Source organism: Micropterus dolomieu, linkage group LG02, assembly GCF_021292245.1.
Source record: "Micropterus dolomieu isolate WLL.071019.BEF.003 ecotype Adirondacks linkage group LG02, ASM2129224v1, whole genome shotgun sequence".
Classification (NCBI taxonomy): Eukaryota; Metazoa; Chordata; class Actinopteri; order Centrarchiformes; family Centrarchidae; genus Micropterus; species Micropterus dolomieu.
The window spans coordinates 3541451-3559996 of record NC_060151.1 but is presented as its reverse complement, the minus strand read 5'-3'; the positions used below and the strand labels follow the sequence as shown (position 1 = coordinate 3559996).

The 18546-nt window shown below is 39.6% G+C and overlaps 1 protein-coding gene across 4 annotated transcripts in view; it reads left to right on the top strand.

The window, feature by feature from the left end:
• The window catches only part of rab11fip4a (RAB11 family interacting protein 4 (class II) a), a 24820-nt gene extending 7730 nt beyond the window's left edge, over window positions 1-17090 (top strand). The window contains exons 1-13 of one of the 4 annotated variants that reach the window (XM_046030237.1): window positions 1508-1620; window positions 5158-5321; window positions 5512-5667; window positions 8630-8764; window positions 9717-9752; window positions 10032-10140; window positions 10632-10735; window positions 11198-11338; window positions 11735-11816; window positions 12229-12366; window positions 12439-12585; window positions 13991-14134; window positions 14223-17090. In XM_046030237.1, coding sequence (XP_045886193.1) covers window positions 1591-1620; window positions 5158-5321; window positions 5512-5667; window positions 8630-8764; window positions 9717-9752; window positions 10032-10140; window positions 10632-10735; window positions 11198-11338; window positions 11735-11816; window positions 12229-12366; window positions 12439-12585; window positions 13991-14134; window positions 14223-14339 — 1503 coding nt within the window. In that variant the 5' untranslated portion in view covers window positions 1508-1590 and the 3' untranslated portion in view covers window positions 14340-17090. Of the gene's footprint in view, window positions 1-1507; window positions 1621-2890; window positions 3067-5157; window positions 5322-5511; window positions 5668-8629; window positions 8765-9716; window positions 9753-10031; window positions 10141-10631; window positions 10736-11197; window positions 11339-11734; window positions 11817-12228; window positions 12367-12438; window positions 12586-13990; window positions 14135-14222 lie in introns of those variants that run through there. The other 3 variants (XM_046030246.1, XM_046030255.1, XM_046030226.1) reach the window with 3 other exon arrangements.
• Window positions 17091-18546: the final 1456 nt, after the last annotated feature.

Below are 18546 nucleotides of genomic sequence, written 5' to 3'. Positions count from 1 at the left end.
CTGCTGTCTCTGTCCCCCTCGCTCTGAGACACTTTGCTCTGTTTGACTGTCTCTCTGCTCCAGGATGCTTGTCTCTGAAACGGCCCTGAGCTGAACTTTATCAGAGGTGGTAAAGTGAATATTTGTGTGGTGATATTTCTGTTTGATCACAAGTGTTTTCAGTTTCGGTTTTCTTCCTCTGATGAAGAGCAGTGCGCTCCTCTCGTCGAGTAGGCTACAAGTCAAATTATTTATTTATATAGGCCTAACTGTTTTTTAAAAATGGGCCAACGATCGGCCCACAAAGCATAGGCCTATACTGACATTGGGCTGGCCCAATCACATCTCTTACTAGCCCCCACTCGCTCCAGCTTTTTCTTGTTGTGGGCCAAAAAATAATTTCGCCAAAATGCACGAAAATAACAGACATATAGATAAAAGCTAAAAAAAAGAATGAGCTGCTGATTACTGCATTAGATTCTATTATATTTCACCCGAGGAAATTAAGTGTTTAAAGCCCAGATTTTTCAGGGGGAGGACCCCCAGTTAATATTATATATATATATATATCAGTGTTAATTATTGTCAGTAGTAATAAGAAAATCATAATAAATGTAGGCTAGATGTATCATTTACTGTTGCTTTATAGACATACTTTGGGTAGGCGGGGCGGGGTGAAAACATGATTTCTGAGCTGGGCTAAGCCCCCAATGTTTCAAGAGCCTGGAAACGCCCCTGCCAGGTACAAAATTTTTCTCTGGTGGTGAAGCTTTAAACCTGTTTTCTAACTTTATGGTAGACTTTTTGCTGCTTGATACAGAAGGAAAGCTTGCAGCAACGTTCTCATGACTAACCTACAAAACAAGTCCATCTGATATTATATCATTTGTCTGATTTAAGGGTTCTTGGATACAGAGTTTGATCAGTGCCCAATGTGCTCTGCTGAAGCGGTGCAGTTTGATAACCAAAGCAGGTCCGTACTAGTTGCCCACCACAACTTAAAAAAAGTACACCCCTTCACCAGAGCACATAGCACACTGATCACTCCACATGTAGAGTCTGCACATCACCTGCCTGTAAACGTGTCAGCATCACAGCTACCGTCAAAGATAATGTTGCCTGGATGCTAGAGACAGATGTTCAGTTACGTGAGGTAGATTCTGAGTGAGTATTCTTGTTTATCAGCTGTTCGGGTGCTGGTTAAAATGACTGTGTTACGGCTGAGCGAGTGAAACCAAGCTGCAGACACAAAGAGGCAGGCGACTGGAGTTACAATAAAAAAATGATTGTTTATTGCAGAGCTTAAAGGGTATGGAGACAAACCAGGGAATGGATGAGCTAAGTGGGGATCCAAGGCAGAAGGGCAGGGCAGATCCAATAAGGAGGGAGCAGAACGGACTGCAGGGAGCGGAGAAACAGGATTAGTCATAGAAAACCTGGCAATGAGCACATGTTCTAAAAGGCTGGACTGCAGACAGTCTTTGTAGCAGTGTTGATTAACTGGATGGGATGCAGCTGGTGAAGCACACCTGTGTCCACTCAGACAATCACACACGCAGCAGAGACATACAGGGAGGGAGCAGCTCTGCAGGGTAGGCAGAGGTAGAGGCCATGACACACAGGGGTGGTTCGTGCTCTGATGTAAGAAATGCTTAACACACACAAAACACAAAACTTGCGGCGTTGAGATTTGTCATTACGTACATAATGCCAGCATAGAGATACATCTGTTTGTCGCATGCAAGCAGATTTCTGGAGGGGTGGCAGAAGGCTGGAAGTGTGGTAGAAGTACTTTGTACTTTTCATCACTGTACATTCATTTAAAATCTGTACAAATGTTACATTGGAACCTGCAATTTTGAGATGTATTATGTCTGTCTGTACTCCCCTGCAGGCTGTTACCTGCCCCTGGCACTTCTTTTAGTATTTGTTATCAGCATTTAAAAGTTAAGTACTTGGAACAAATGAATGTTTTTCCAGGTGGTCCAGCTTACAGGACTATAGCAGAATGTGTACTTTTTCAGTGAAAGCTGTATACATGGACTACTACGGTGCAATTAGTCCTTTCTCTTTCTCTGACAGATGGTGGGACTCTATGTAAACCCCTTGCTGCCGTTAGAAGTCATAAGTCAAAATAAGATGCACTCTGATTTGATATCCATCCATTATCTATACCCGCTTATCCTTAGCAGAGTTGTGGGGGCTGGAGCTGATCCCAGCTGATGTAGTTTATCATTATTTTGACTTAACTTAGAATCTCACACATTTGACTTAGTAAGTCAGAGTGTGGACTAAGTAAGCGATATGTTTGACTTGAAAAATAAAGTGTCAAAATGTGTACTGAGAAAGTTGCATCCATTTTCTGCCTCTTATCAGTGGGTTGTGTTGACAGCTAGGTGGTCCACATGTCACTCCCTCACAAGTTATTCTATTTTCTATAATTCTGAACTCATCATAGTTTTATTTATTTATATTTTTTTCCTGGAGGAAAGTGGGCTGCGTAGAGTTGTCTGTCTGATTTATGAGTGAAAAGTTTTCCTATATCTTTTTGCTTCATTATTCAAAATGTTGTCTTACCTTCAGTCTTTTTTTTTTTTTTTTTTTTTTTTTTTTTTCTTGTCCTGGCTGAAATGGTCTTCCATACTAATGCTGATTAAGGCATTATGTTTGGACTCAGGTGTGCATAGTAGCATAAATGATAAAAAAAAAAATCAATTAATATGCAATATATCATGCATTGCTGTGTGTACTGTGTTGCAGTGCATGGCTGCTTAGATCCCCACTAGATATCAGCCCAACTGAACAGTTGCTTAGCAACGAGAGAGAGAGAGAGAGAGAGAAAGACACGGAGGTGTGGCTTTGTCCCAGCCAAAGCATCAGGGTGTTTTCACATGTGAATGACTGAGCTGCAGTGATACATGTGTGACAAACCCTGGTGTTCAAGCTTCAGGAATGCAGTGGATTTTGGTCCTACCTCCACGATAAAGGATACCGTGTGTTTATTTGGACGACACAGTCATACATACGCACACGCAATGGTGTGACTGGTAGAGAGGAGACACGTGGCATGCACACTGGATTGGTAAGGTGTGTGTCAGACAAAGACAATTGTAATTGAAAAGACCATTTAGTAAATTTGCACACAAATGGTGACAAAAGATTTAAGATCAAGTGAATTTTAATGTGGTGTTTGTGTGTGTGGATCCACTTTGGATTAGTTATTTTGGACTACTGTAATAGTGCACGTGGTAGTGTGTGTGGCCTTCACTACTGTTCTTGGTTTTCCAATGGTATAGTCCTGGAAGTAAAACGTTTCATTTCACTAACTGAGCTGCTTAAACTCTGTACACTCTGGTCTACTCACACAGGTGTTTTCACTTAGTTTGGCTAATTAGACCTCTCCTCAGGACTTTGTGTGTACACACTGTGCTTGATTGACAGTTTCCACACTCTGCTGTTTATGTTGCACTTGTTGGGGCAGGACAGCTTCCACCTTTTTTTTTTTAATTTATATTTATACATGCAGTTTGATTTTGGTCTTTGAATCTTAGGGATTCACTCAGGTGAGGGAAGGTTGGAAAGAGCTATGTTGAGATTTTTTTGAGTTCACAAACTGTGTCCATTAGAAATAATTTCAAGTTCACTTACACCACACAATTACTCCTCAATTAAGGAGCTAACATTAATCAGTTTCTACAACATTTTCTGCATGCTTCTGGTTCTGACAATTGTAAATGAAAACACCATTTAGTATATTTGCACACAAACTGACAAGATTTAAGATCTGAGTGTTTATTTAATTTTTTTAAATGTGCTGTTGTGGTAAAGCGAGTCATCTGATGCTGTTGGGTACCTTTTTTTTGGCATTTTATATTTGCAGTTCTAACTCTACCTACGCTGCTTGTGAAAGCAGTCCACATTTCTGCAGACTTTTAAAGGACTATGTAAAACGCAGATGAAAGAGGGTTTCCCCAAGCCAAAAAAAAAAGAGAAATGGTATTGATGTTGTAGTAGTTGTTGAAGTTGGAAAGAAAAAGTGTGAACACACGTCACTAACCAGCACAATATCTACTTTTGTGTAGCATGATGGTGATTTTCCCAATTTTACATTTGTAAACAGGGAGTGAACACCAAACACTAGAATTCATGTCGTTTATTTTGTGTTTGTTTTTTTTTTTTTTGCAAAACATTGTCCAGTTTTGAGGCTCTTACAACCTCATTCAGCCCACCTCTGGCATTTAAGCCCACATAGTAGGCTAAGGTCTGTGAGGCCTCAGTGCTTACGGCCTAGGGTGGACATGGTGGAACTGGGCCATAAAGGAGCAAGTTGTCGATCCTGGAGGTGTCCAGCAACATGCTGTGATTTGACTCTAAACTTGACCGCTTCAGATATATTTCTGTGTAATTGCAGTGTTAGAGCATGCATCTCTGGAAGAACTTGATCTCAACTTATTTTAATTTCCTTGTTTACTCTGCTCTTTGTCATGGATTGAAATCCCATGTCCATGTCAGACACAAACATGTGTATAATTGATGAATGAAAGCTATAAAGCAGCCCCTCAGAGATCATACCATGGCTGCTGGGGGGGTGTGTGTAAGCATGCATGCGTGTGCTTCTACACAAAAACCCTACCAAAGTGATGAGTAAAATCTGGGGAGGAAAGCAGTTGTTGTTGCAGATGGAAGAGGGTGTGAGAGAGGGAGAGAGATAGGATACCTTGCCCTGGCACCTCAGTTGGGTGGAGCCAGACAAGCACATGCATAATTAATAACACACAGATCTGGGGCATGCTACATCCCACTCTGTTTCTGATAAATCAACCCAGGAGGGTGTCTCTCTGTAGTATCACAAGGTGTCTGCAATTTGTATTTCATTTTTATTCAAGACCTATAGTATCAGGTCAAATTTTAGAGTGAATTTAAGTGAGGAAAATTTCAGAGCCAACTACAGGAAACACTATTTAAAAACACAACAGGGCTCTTGCTTGGTTATTGGCTAGGTTTTAGCCAGGTTTAAATCAGTGTTCATTAGAACAAACAATCAAAATTAAGTAAAAAAAAAAAAACCCTCTTTAGTCCTGCTTCAGAGTGTGTTGTAAGTTGTTGTTTTTACTCTTTCCACCAAGGCAGTATGTGCACATTTGTTGACACACCGTTTCATTTTGTTTGACTGTGCAGAACGGCGAGGCGAAGCTGGGCCCTCCCATCATCATGTGTTCGCGGGCCTACCCAGAATGCAGTGCGTATGGTGAGGGTTGTGGTGCTGACGGGGAGTGTGACATGGACAGCAGCGCTGAAAACGGCAACAGCTCGGACTCTCTGGACCAAAGACGGCAAGACAGGTCAGTCACAACACTGTCTGTGGCCCCTTATTACGGCCTCTTAGCTGTTCCTCGAAAGGAAAGGACAATGACGCCTGTAAGGGAAGAGGTTACTTTAAATTTCAGGGTAATGTTTTATCTGATGGTTTAAAGCTTTTTTTTATTTTTTTTTTTAATAAACTGACCCACCCTTCCTGCTTTGAAAACCTAGCCACCTGATTGGCTCTGCGTCTGTCATCTCCGGGGAGGAGCAGTTTGAGGACTATGGTGAGGGGGAGGATGTGGATTTTACCCCCAGCAGTCCTTGCCCTGAAGATGACACCCGAACAAATGGCTTCTCAGACCTGGGATCTTCCCTTCCCTCCAGGTTGGTGGTCTTACTAGAAGGGGACACCCTGAAGCACATACTGTCATATCTTGAAGCTGTGAGTTGGCAGACATTTTGACTTGTCACAGAAGGAAAAGCGCTGTCTCTCGGTTCCATGCTTCATTCTGATTCTAAGCAAGTTTCCGTGTGTAGTATTTTCACACTGGAAAAAAAGAATACTCAGATTTCTGTCTGACTGAATCCTGACTAGTTCTGATATTATGCAAATGTAAGCAACAATAACCTCACAAGATCAAAGTGGCTGCAGTTTTTGGAATCAGGTGCCAAAGTTGCTCTCCACTAGGGCTGCAACTAATGACTATTTTGATAGTCGATTTAATCTATCGATTATTGAAAGGAATAATTGACTATTCGGATTATGAATCGCAAAATAGCACAATGCTTCTCATTGAGCTATTAGCCTTTAAATTAAACCTGAGTTTGTTTTAGGCATGTGCTTAATTAACAGTCAAGACAATAAAATAAATGCTTTCATCTTTTTAATGAACATTTCTGCTGCGTTAACGTGAAGCTAGCTCAGTAACTACCTGATGAGTCATCATAATCCACAGAGTAGGGCTGGACAATAAAACAATAATTATCGCAATATTTTTTTTCAATAACAATATAACAAATGTTCAATAAATGTTTGATTTTATTCACTTGTATCATACACGAATTAGGACGTTTTTTTTTTTTTTTTTTATTAAGATGTGTTTGTTGAGGAAAAATGACTGAAAAAAGCTTTTACTGAATTGTACTCATGAATATTTGTTCACAAAGATTTTATCAATTGTTTTTAATGTTCTACCTCAGATTTGCAAAGTGATCCACTGTTTGGCATCAAGTGTTGACCATAGATAAGATGCCTGCCTTTGGTATGGGAGACCTGGGTTCAATCCCCCACTGTAACCCATCCACCAATGTGTCCCTGAGCAAGACACTTAACCCCTAGTTGCTCCAGAGGCGTGAGACCTCCGACATGTATAGCAATTGTAAGTCGCTTTGGATAAAAGTGTCAGCTAAATGAATAAATAAAGAAGAGTTTCAACCACAGTTAACCATCAGGTTTCTTCAACTTTCACTCAGAAGCAAAATTCAGCCTTTAAACTTGAAAGAAATAACAATTTGATATTTATTGTGAAAATTATCGAAAGAGATGAAACTTTTCATCATGTTAACATTTTAGGCCATATCGTCCAGCCCTGCCACAGAGACACGATGTTACGCGCCTCCTCTTCAGATGCTCCGGTGTTTTCCAGGAGAGCTCAGCTTTGCTGCAGTTCACGACCTTTCTGGCTGAGTGAAGAGTGAAATGCTGCCACACAGGTTTAGGTTGTGAAAGTGTTACTGCAGCTCTGATGTTTTAGTAACTTTAGCGTAACTATTCACATCACTACTCTGTTAAGCTGACGGTGTCACTATGGCCTGATAACATGAACAAAACGATTATTAAATAATCGATTTTTAGTTGATACAAATTTTTTTTTAATTACACTCCACCTACAAAACAAGACATGATGGGGAAACGTCCTTCTCTCCCCTGATGTCAGAGATGATAAAGATGTTGGATCAACGGCATGATGTTTTTATAGAAACATTTGTGTTAAATTGGAGAGATTTTAATATTCAGATTTAGCAATATCTGAAGTTTTTTTTTTTTTTTTTCCTGTTAACAGAATGTTTTGGTCAATCTTGATTTATCAGCCAGAGGCTGAATACATTTACCTCATATTACAGACAGTTCTCATAGATCGCAGGTGATTTACACTAGTCTACAATATGAATATTAGTTATTTAATTCCTATGTATCCTATTCCTAAGTATCATGAAGCAACACAAAACCTTTGCCAACAGGTGGGATGAGAGGATTCTTAAAATGACATCTGATGTAAACCTCTCAATCTAAATATAAATAATGAAAACAGTTTTTTCTGCCTCCCTCTCCCGGTGTTTTTTGATAATTGTTTTATGTCTTGAATTTCTTTATTTTTAGAAGGACAGGCCCAGCAATCACGTCTGGGCAGCTGATTTATAGACAGCACTAGCCCATCTAGGTCTTCAAGGGAAACATTTTGTTATATTGAGATTAAACCATAAACACTGATCACAGATAGCCTGTATAGCATTTTTATGGGCGACCCTGTCAGACAGAAAAATCATCAAAGCAACATTTTTGGGGGCCAAGTAAAAACAGAATAGATTGTCTGATAACATTTTAATAAATTGGGATTAGATCAAACGGGAAGTGAGTGTTGCTGTACCTGGTTGTTCAGACAGTGAAGGCTGCTGGAAACTTTCTGTTTTGGCTGCAGCTTTTTGTCACTGCTGCTGCCTGCTGTCCTCCACTTTCCAGGCAAGGCCCAGTTCTTCTCGATCGGGCCTAATGTCTGCTGTTTAACCGGTCTTTAACGGTGTTCTTGTTGACATCATCAGTTCAACCAAGCTCTGTTGATTTACACTTTATCAATAGTATATACTTGTATTGTCAGAAAATAAATTAAACTCAAAGGCCCACTTTCTAGCTTTGCTTGGAGCTCTCTGTTGACCGCATCTAACGGTCAACAGATGTCTTTTAACTGTAAGGTATATTTACGATAATACAAAATCTAATATGCATCAGACTTCCCCTACACATTTATGTGTATACATTTAAAGTGGTGTATCTAAGTGGGGTAACATCTGTACATATAAAGAGCCAAAGGTGGATTTTGATTCTTAGGATTTTTTTTTTTCCCAAAAGCTTTTGCATCTTATCTTTTAAAATTCTACGTAGAACCAGTGCCACAGATAGATTACCAAACCGCTTGCTGAGATAAGAGTATTCTCCCTGCAATGACCGCGGATGCTGACTGGCCAGTCAACTAAGGAGCTATTTAATAGCTTTCTTACTTGCATCTATCAATGTTTTTAGTATCTTTTATATATTTGTTGTATATATTGATGTTTTCTTTGTCTTCAGTGCTGGGCAGACACCTCAGAAGATGCGGCAGCTGTATAACAGCGAGCTGCTGGACATCTACTGTTCTCAGTGCTGCAAGAAAGTGAATCTCCTCAATGACCTGGAGGCTCGACTTCGAAACCTTAAGGCCAACAGGTATAGCACTTAACACATGGAGACACGAGCATGAGCACCACCAAGTGAGTGGGATCAAACGGTAATGGGAAGATGCGCTCAAGCTGCTGCCTCAGCATCGCCCCGATTTATAATGATACACAGAAGCCATCCACCCAAATCCCACCTTCTTATTCATTCTTGGCACCAAACGCTGCACCCACATCAAAGGGTGAGCCTGAGCTGTTGCTATAGCAACCAAATCCCAATCTGGTGGGGTGGCTGGTTGCAAGTTTTTGTGTGAGATGCAATCCAACACAGCTATAAAGAAATGTTAGTGAAAAAGCACATTGCAGACAGTCTGTGTCTGTGCTAGGGCTGGACAATATAACAATAATTATCGCTATATATTTTTTTCAATAACAATATAACAAATGTTCAATAAATATTCAGTAAATGTTTGATTTTATTCACTTCATACACAAATTAGGACTCTTTTTATTAAGATGTTTTTGTTGAGGAAAAATGACAAAAGCTTTTACTTAATTTTACTTATATTTATTTAAAATTTGTTCACAAAGATTTTATCATTGTTTTTATTGTTCTACCTCAGATTTGTGAAGTGATCCACTGTTTGGTATAAAGTGTTGACCATAAAGAAGAGTTTAAACCACAGTTAACCATCAGGTTTCTTCATCTTTCACTCAGAAGCAAAAATCAGCCTTTTAACTTGAAAGAAATAGATTTGATACTTATCGTGATAATTATTGATATCGAAAGAGATGAAACTTTTTATCGTGATAACATTTTTGGCCATATTGTCCAGCCCTAGTCTGTGCCCATTGGAACAGTTCAACTTTAAGTGATTTGATGTATTTTAAAAAAAACAGTTATTGTAGCAGCAGTAGTAGGAATAGTAGTGGATGGAAAACGAATTCTGTTAAACAGAATATGGTCTTATTGTTTGTGTGTGTGTGTCTCTCTGGTGTTTCAGCCCTAATAGAAAGATTACCAGCACAGCATTTGGACGGTGAGTGAACTGACCTTCCTGCTATTAACATTTTTGTATAAATAAAAATACTGCAGTGACTCGGCATATGCATAGAAAGAGGATGCCGGCCAGTCACTTGTAACAGATCGCAATGATGGGTTCAGCATTTAGCAGGGTGATAAATGGAGTCGTATAATGGAAGAGCAGTTTCAGAAGCTGGCACATTCTGTATATGATCATCATCATCATCATGTAGAGGGGGTAATGATGTCCTCGGTCTGTACTCTTGGTTTCTAATTTGTCTCCTCCTCCCTGCAGTCAGCTTTTCCAGGCCAACCACAGTGTGTTTGGGTCCAGTCAGGGCAGCAGCACCGAGGATCTGTTCACAGACAGCATTGACTCCTGTGACCTCGACATCACAGAGAAGGTACAAATACACACATGCACAAATAAAGGCTGCTGTTGTACATTTTGGATGAAAGTCAGTTATTAGCCCAATTATGGTCTGCTTGTTCCAAATCTGTTTTCCCAGATGGATTATTTTAGCAACCTAGGAATAGTAGTACAATTCTTATAGGGTGTGTGCTGCGTTTCAACTCTTTTTAATCTGGCTCTGCAGAGACTGACAAACTGATGACCTTGCCTCCTCAGCCTTTGAAGGGAAATGCTGACATACTGCAAAATACGCGTGTACTGTCATGTTTAAACCCGTTGAATAAAAGCAGGATCCTAGCTGACAGCTAACTATACCTCTTGACCTTGTGTGCATTGAGTTACATTTACTTGGTGTGCGTAATAAAAGGGCTTGTAAATTAGGAATGTCTGAGGCAAAGTATAGCAAACAGCAGGTGCTCATTTCCACCTGAGCTCTGCTGTGTGTGCAGAAGGATGAGTTAAAAGCCTGGTTGTCTCCCCCAGGTCACTTATCTGGAGAAGAAGGTGACAGAGTTGGAAAGCGACAGTCTGGCTAACGGTGACCTGAAGTCTAAACTCAAACAGGAGAATACACACCTTGTACACAGGTAGGAAAATGCACACAATGAATCGTTTTATATATTAAGTTGGCCTAAAATAAGTCATATTTACTCTTGAATGATTCCACATGTGAAAACCTTTATTTCATGTGTGAAATGTCCAAAAACCACATTATGTTTATATTTTATGAGAAATGCTGTTGCTCATCAGTATAAAGCACACATGCCTGTACATTAATTTATCAGTGTTTTACATGTGACTTTACGTGTGATGTATTATATTTCACATTATCTGAACTGTCAGTGTGCCTGTATGATGTGACTTTTCTTTTACTTGTGAAACATGATTAACATGTGAAATTTGGTCCACATAATTGCTAGATATGCTCTTTGTAAGACTAAAAAGATTCAGTATTATGTCTAATGGTTGGCTCTTTAGTTCTGTTTAACCTCATCTGGAACTCGCCTCATGTAGCGCTTTTTCTCACACTGTCGGTGTTTGCGTCCCAGGGTGCATGAGCTGGAGGAGCAGGTGAAGGATGCAGAGGCGAGGGCAGAGCAGAGTCTGGAGGAGGAGACCAAGCGGCACCGTGAGGCATACAGCAAGATGGAGAGGGACAGAAACCAAGAGATAGACCTGCTCTGTAACAGGTAAACTCATCAACAATACACAATGTCTGCCGGTGACATAAACATGCTAGCTAAATGGTTTGCTTAGTTGACTGTGTGGAAAAATAAGTGTAGTTCCTCTGGTAAAGCTTTTGCTTTTGTTAGGTTACTGTTGCTGCATCCATTTGTGTTGTTTTGATAACATTATGTCTGCAGCTCAATAGAGCTGCTGCTCCAGTAAATCAAGCTGTTGTCAGAATCTTGACAGACTACAATCTGATCCACAACTTGCAGTGCTTGGCATACATTTATCTGTTACATTCTGTGTTAGATGGTATTGCTACTTTCATTTATTCAGTAATACTGAACTGTAAATGCTGTACTTGTAGCTCTAGTTCTGTAGGACACTGTACTGAAGCTGTGTGTGTGCATATACAGGGTACAACAGTTAGAGGAAGAGAATGGAGAGATGAAGTTAAATGTGTGCAGACTGAAGTCTCAGACTGAGAAGCTGGACCAGGTGAGTGTGATTCACTATAAGGACAACTCGGTTCATTATAACTTGGGTCTTTTGTAGTGTTTCAGTGACTAATATTGCAGTTACAATCAGACGGGTCTTAAACAAAACCCAGAGGTTAGTCAAGATTAATTTAAAGAGTAAATGAATGCAAACGCTTAAAGTATTAGCCAAACTCTCAGCTGAAAACATCCATAACAGTTTACAGATTGTTGTAGCCTATCACAGTGTTCCCAGATCTCAACAATTACTTTGGAGAGTACGGTTATTGTGTATATACAGAAAAACTGGCCAAAAAAAAGACACATTGTAATCGACCTCAATTATTCTTTAAGTGTGTGTGGTAAAAGTAGGGGAAGTGGTAAATTTGCTTGCCATCTCAGAACAATGGTTTCCTGCCCTCTTTCCTCTGCAGGAGAAGCAGAAGATGACTGATAAGCTGGAGGACACGAGCCTGAGGCTTAAAGATGAGATGGACCTCTATAGGAAAATAATGGACAAGCTCTGGCAAAACCGCCACGACTTTCAGAAGGAAAAAGAGGCCATGCAGGAGGTACACTAGATGACAGAAATGTTACATTCAAAATATCTAGGAGTTCCATGAAATCTAAACTTTTCTCTGCAGTTGATTGATGATCTCCGCCGGGAGCTGGAATATCTGCAGTATTTTAAGCTGGAGATGGAGCATCCAGGAAAGGGCAAGGGGCTGTCGGAGTACAACGCCAGGACCAGAGAGATCGAAATGGAACATGAAGTCAAGAGACTTAAACAGGTTTGCACACACTCATCCTTGTTCTTCTGTCCTTTGGGGACTTTACATTCATTCCTGAGTGGCTTAGGTTTGTCATACTGGTTGCTTCAGTTCCACAAAAGTCTACTCAGAGAACATATGAAACATGGAGCATATAGACTGGAGATGGAACCTGTTAGAGCCTGACCAATATATTGGCAAGGACATTATTGGCCACTATGGATTATCATATACATCAGCTGTCAAGTCAATATTATTTATATAGCCCAATATCACAAATTTGCCTCAAGAGGCTTAACAATCTATACAGCATACAAGGAAAATCTCACCGCAACGGGAAAAATAATGTGGATTAAAAATCTAAACACAAACGGGGGCATATTATCGCACTGGTGCTCCTAGTTATAACCATTAGAAGCCTCCAAAAAATGTGACTTAAATGGTCAGCGTGGACCCCTGCGGTTAGAGAGGTGCAGCGGTTCTCACAAAGTTCACAATATTCTCGTCTGCAGGACAACATGGACTGTAGTTATTAGAAATATGAGCTAATTGCAGGTAAATCTGTGTGTGACAGCCGATAAATGCCAATTAAAAAGAAACGGAGAGACGAAGATGATCCTTCAATCGTGTTCTGAGTGGTGGTGTTGCATGGTTTGTCCAACAGAGGGCACTCTGCAACTCGAAACAAATGCTCCACAAAATCAGCTGACATAATCAGTACTGTTATAATAAAGATTCGTTTTTTGGTGAGGTCTCATTATTGCAGTGTGCTGGCAATCCAAGGTTTTCAAATAAACAGCTCAGGCAAACAGACAAACAAACAATTTTATTCAAGTCTTCTGCAGAAGGAACTCACTGGGACACACGCATCAAAGTTTAGCTGGACCCATTCTAAACCACAAACCCACAATACTGTTTTTCTCAACACAGTGTACTAAACGGGACATGAAGGGTGTCTGTTGCACATCCCTGATTTAATGATTTAATCAGTAACACTTGCCCTTTTAATTAGGTGCAATTGGTAACTTATCAATCTATGGAATTTAGTACATTGCGATCTGCTATCAATCCCACAATGCATTGTGTTAACATTTTATAGATGCCCTCTCCAGCTGTCGGTGATGACACGATGTCTCCGAAATCTCAATTTAACACTTACTAGCTAGAGTAAACTGAAGAGTGTGTATCCTATAGGTAGTAGTGAATGAGGGAGTGATTTCGAACGAGCTCTTGTTGTCACTGTTACTAGGCAACCAGTGGAGACTCCTGGAAGTCACAGCGCCCGGCCAGAACTATATTTAGTACCATTTGATGCTGGACAGCACAGAGTTCCCTGGGCGTGTTGGTCACTCTGCAACTGTAGAATGTTTATCCAGAACCCCTTCTAAAAGGAACTGTTCTCTTTTCTTTTTTTTCCCCCTTTAAGGAGAACCATAAGCTACGGGATCAAAACGACGACCTGAACGCTCAGATTCTCAGTCTGAGTTTGTACGAGGCTAAGAACCTGTTTGCCTGTCAAACCAAGGCCCAGTGCCTGGCAGCTGAGATTGACAACGCATCCAGAGATGAGGTTAGTCTGCTGCTGCTGCTGCTGGTGGCACACTGACGTTTGATAGGATAGCTTTTCTAATGCATTTCTCGTTCTCCATCTCTCGCAGCTGGTCGATGCTTTGAAGGAGCAGGAGGAGATTAACCTGCGTCTGAGGCAATACATGGACAAAATCATTCTGGCCATTCTTGACCATAACCCCTCCATCCTGGAGATCAAGAATTAAATGGCACACACGCGCAAACCTTTAAATTACTGTAGTTGTTGGGATCTTCCATTACCTGACAACTGACTTAGCTTGTACCTTTTTTTCTTTTTAAAGTTATAATCCTATTGCTGAAAAAAATGCCAACCATGAATAATATCAAAATGGGGTTTTGATTATTTTAAGGATTGTAACTTTAATCTGGAGCCCAAATTATGAATGTCCTAAATGTTCTCACCACTCATGACTCAAACTGTGGCTCACAGATTTACATTCTCTGGCGCACACACATACGCACACACCCCCAACCCCACATCAGAAAATCTTTGTTCACTAGAACCAAACCAGCCAATCACTGTAGAACAACTGTGCCATGATTAATCTATCAACAGTGTTTTATAATTGTATATGTGAAACTACTGGAAAATATTTGGGAATGCACGAAGCAGTATTTTGATCTTTTAGGCACAGTACCAATTGTTCAATACAGTGCTCTACAATTATTGATTTATAACTGGGCTGTCACTCACTGAGGATTCAGACTAAAACAGAGGCTAGATTTAAGGAGTGTGGGACATAAAACAATTAGCGATTTAAATGCCCATGCCAGTGTTTAGCATGTTTACTATGTCTACTGTCCATTTGCCAAAGCAGGTTCCGTTTCACATTTTGTGATTTTACCATCTCAGATGAAACCATGAGTTTCCTTCACTTCATGGTGGTATGAAAATCAATTCACCGAGACTTGAAAGTCTTTATCATTGTCAAAATCTGAATATTGTGTGGCAATGCAGAGTAGATTTTTCGAACCATTATGCATTTATAAATGCAAGTTGACTTTCATACTGTATGGGAATGAGTGGAAGCGTCAAAGGAACACTTAAGGGAATGTTCAAAATGTGGGGAATTAGATTATTTCTCATATCTTTAAGTACGTAGAAGGTGGTTAGCTTAACATAAAGACTGAAAGTAGGGGGAAATGGCTAGCTGTAAAATAACAAGTTGTAGTTTTTAAGGGACTCATGGTTTGGAACTTTTTCTTGATAAGTTTGTCCCTCCGCACAGAACTATTAAAAATCTGAAACGAAAGATCTGTAAAATGGTCAAATGTAAAGTATTTGTATAAATGTAGTAGATGGATGCATAAACACTGACATTGGCCTTTTTAAGTGACACACTCAAGTTCTCTGTTTTTAGCTTCTAAACCTTTAATTTCGCTGTCTCAGTACAACTAAATGTCTATATTTTTAGTAGCTATGTCATTGAGCCTGTGAGGTGCAAGTTAGTGCTGTGTTAAACCAGTATGGGTTTCTGAAGACCACTCATGATAAGGGTATTTAAAGGTGCCAAGAGCCAGTATTATGTGCCAAATCCTAACAGGTTTACTTTTTCACTCACTCAAAGGCACTCTGTAGAGATTTTGACCAATACAGTAGTAGTGCTGTGGAGCAGTGTTTTGTATTGTACATGCACGTGGCCAACACGACGTATATGCTGCTGTTGGTTTGACACTATTACGCTGATCAACAGTTGGTGTTGGTAATTAAACGCAGGGAACAAAGGCAGTGACGAAGACTGCAAGTTAGCAAACATGGATGTAAGCTATGGAGGACAAAATCAGCTTTGTAAAAGGGGAAGAAAATGCACTTAATGTTTTATTAGACCTGAAGGGTATGTTCTTTTTGGTGTGTAGCACTAACCAAACTTTGTTAGAAGAAAACTCTACAGGCCACCCAAGTACAGTTCGTTCAGTTACTTAGCCTATTACAAACAAAATGTCAGAAATCCGATATTGATATGTATTAATTAGGATTGGTTCCAAATATTGAGAAAAATTTCATACTTTAACTTACTTTCTAGCGCTCTTCAGGGGGAAAAAAACTTAATAAGCAACCTACTGATTTCAAACGGAAACGCAGTTGATTTCTGCTTTTGGTGTGTAAGGGAACCACTTTATTCTACCAATGTTGTAAATTAGTCTCACTTTAAATAACTGAACCTAAATATATAACCTAAATATTTTTTCACACATCCTTACACCCACCTAGATAATCTAGCCAAACACACTAAAAATGTGTCACAGTGAGGAGAGCAGTATTATAGTGAGCACTATATTAAGTTACAAATGAAAGTTTTGCTCCACTGCACAAATTGTTTACCTGGTCATTCTTTTTCATAGTTTATTTGCTTGTTCTTTCACAGGTTCTGTGCATTTGCATAAAAGCTATGAGACCATATTTAAGCAGACAAGCTGTGATTATGTCAATTGTTGCCATTGAGCTTTTTTTATATATTGACATTCTTACTTTGACACAGTATTTGTGATTACATAAATTGTAAATGTTGTACAGAATGTAGTTACTATTTATGTGCAAGTCATTCTGCTTATTAAAAAGTCTCAGTTTTGACACAAAGAAATGTTGTAGATTATCATATAAACTCAAATATATATTATAGCACACTTAAAAGTGTCTTAGCCAAAGTATTTACCTGTAATAATTATATTAAACATGATGAAAAAAATAGTCTGTCACAACTTAGACATGTTCACTTTGATTTATTTTACATGTGTATCTCACTTGGAATTATGGGTGACTGTTATTCAAGCTAGATGTGTAAATAAAATCCATTCACTTTGGCATGACAGAGTCAGCCCTGGTTGGTGGTTGTCTCTCCAGTAGGAATCCTAGCTCTGCTGTCCGGTTTGAGAGTTGGTAGAAAAATACCTCAGTAAATGAAACTGTGAACCAGATTAAATGATTTGGAAATTCATTTATAACTTATTTTCTGCATTCCTTAATTCTTGGACAGGGCACCAGACGATGGTTCTCTCTGGTACTTTAATACACAGCAATTTGCTCGGTTTTTCCAGTTTATTACGTTTGCCTACTTGACACATTGCCAATAGTGGTGTGTCTGTAAGCCTTGGTCAGATTAGCCTTTGGTTGTCGATCCCTCTCCTGCTCTTTGTGCCCTTGCAAATGTGCCCTGTCACCTCCAACTTCCAAGTTGGTGCAGACAAAGACCCCAAAACCATCCAGCACTCCAGTTGATTTAAAACAGCTGTATTTAGGATTACAGTTACATATGGGCTAACACACACAGTAACAACAACCTCTGCAAAACAAGGACACAACACAAAGTACAGGCCTTTTTAACAGCAGACAGTTTACTTATAGTAGGGAAGTCCCGAAGGTTTCTAACAATAGGCTACTTTTGTTCTATGTAAGTGTCCAGTAAGTCGTGACAGTGAGTCAGCATGAACAATACAATATCCCCGAAACTGAAGCCGTTAAATTTGGCTATCATGTTTTTTTATTAACACGGGTGCTTTTCCTACTGTCACATGTTAAAATGAAAAAGGCCTAGGCTATTATAATTTATTGGTGCAAATTCCCAAATAATGTAATGACTTGATATACAGTACCTTGTAGCACCAAACAAGATTTAAAGTAACCTACACTAGTTCTTACTAAAAAGGACTTGAATTAAAACGGCAAGCGATGTTCAATATTTTATTTAAAACATCCATACATGTAATTACAATGATTTTTTTGAAAGATTTTGGGAGTCAGGAAGGCAGAAGGATACATGCGTTTTAAATGTCAGAGAGCCATTTAATGGATAAATACAGACTACGTGGATGTTCTCTTCTCACGGTTTCTCAGCTGAAGTGGTAGACTATCTGCTGGACTGACTAACATTTGGTTTATGCTTTAGGCATTCCTGGTGTCTTGGTTTTATTTCCCACAGATGTACTGTACTCACATAGTATCAAATATGATTTAATCTAAAGTAGAGTAATCCAACAACAGATTTGATTAAATGCAAAAAACCCCTGCAAATTACATAGTGCTTGATAGAAGACACGAGCGTTTCATTAGCTGCCATCCGTACCCAACATAGACTGGGAATTTACTATTACTAACCTCTAGAAGACCAGGGCCATTACAAACTAAAAAGGCTAATTCCCCAGACCTGACTTAGTTACAGTTGGGAGGAGTAAAGCTTATGTATGTGTCAAGTTGCCTAGAATGTCTCTTGGGTACACTTACATGTAGCTTTTTTGATATTCCGAAAGTTATCCATTCCGGACAAAGATGTATGAAGTGATTAAGAGTAAATGGGTCTTCGCTGCATTAAGAGGGGCTGGGTGGGGGGTATGCTAAAAACAAACCCCACTTCGTACGTTGTGTTGAAGAAACAAATGTGCATTGCCAAAAAAACA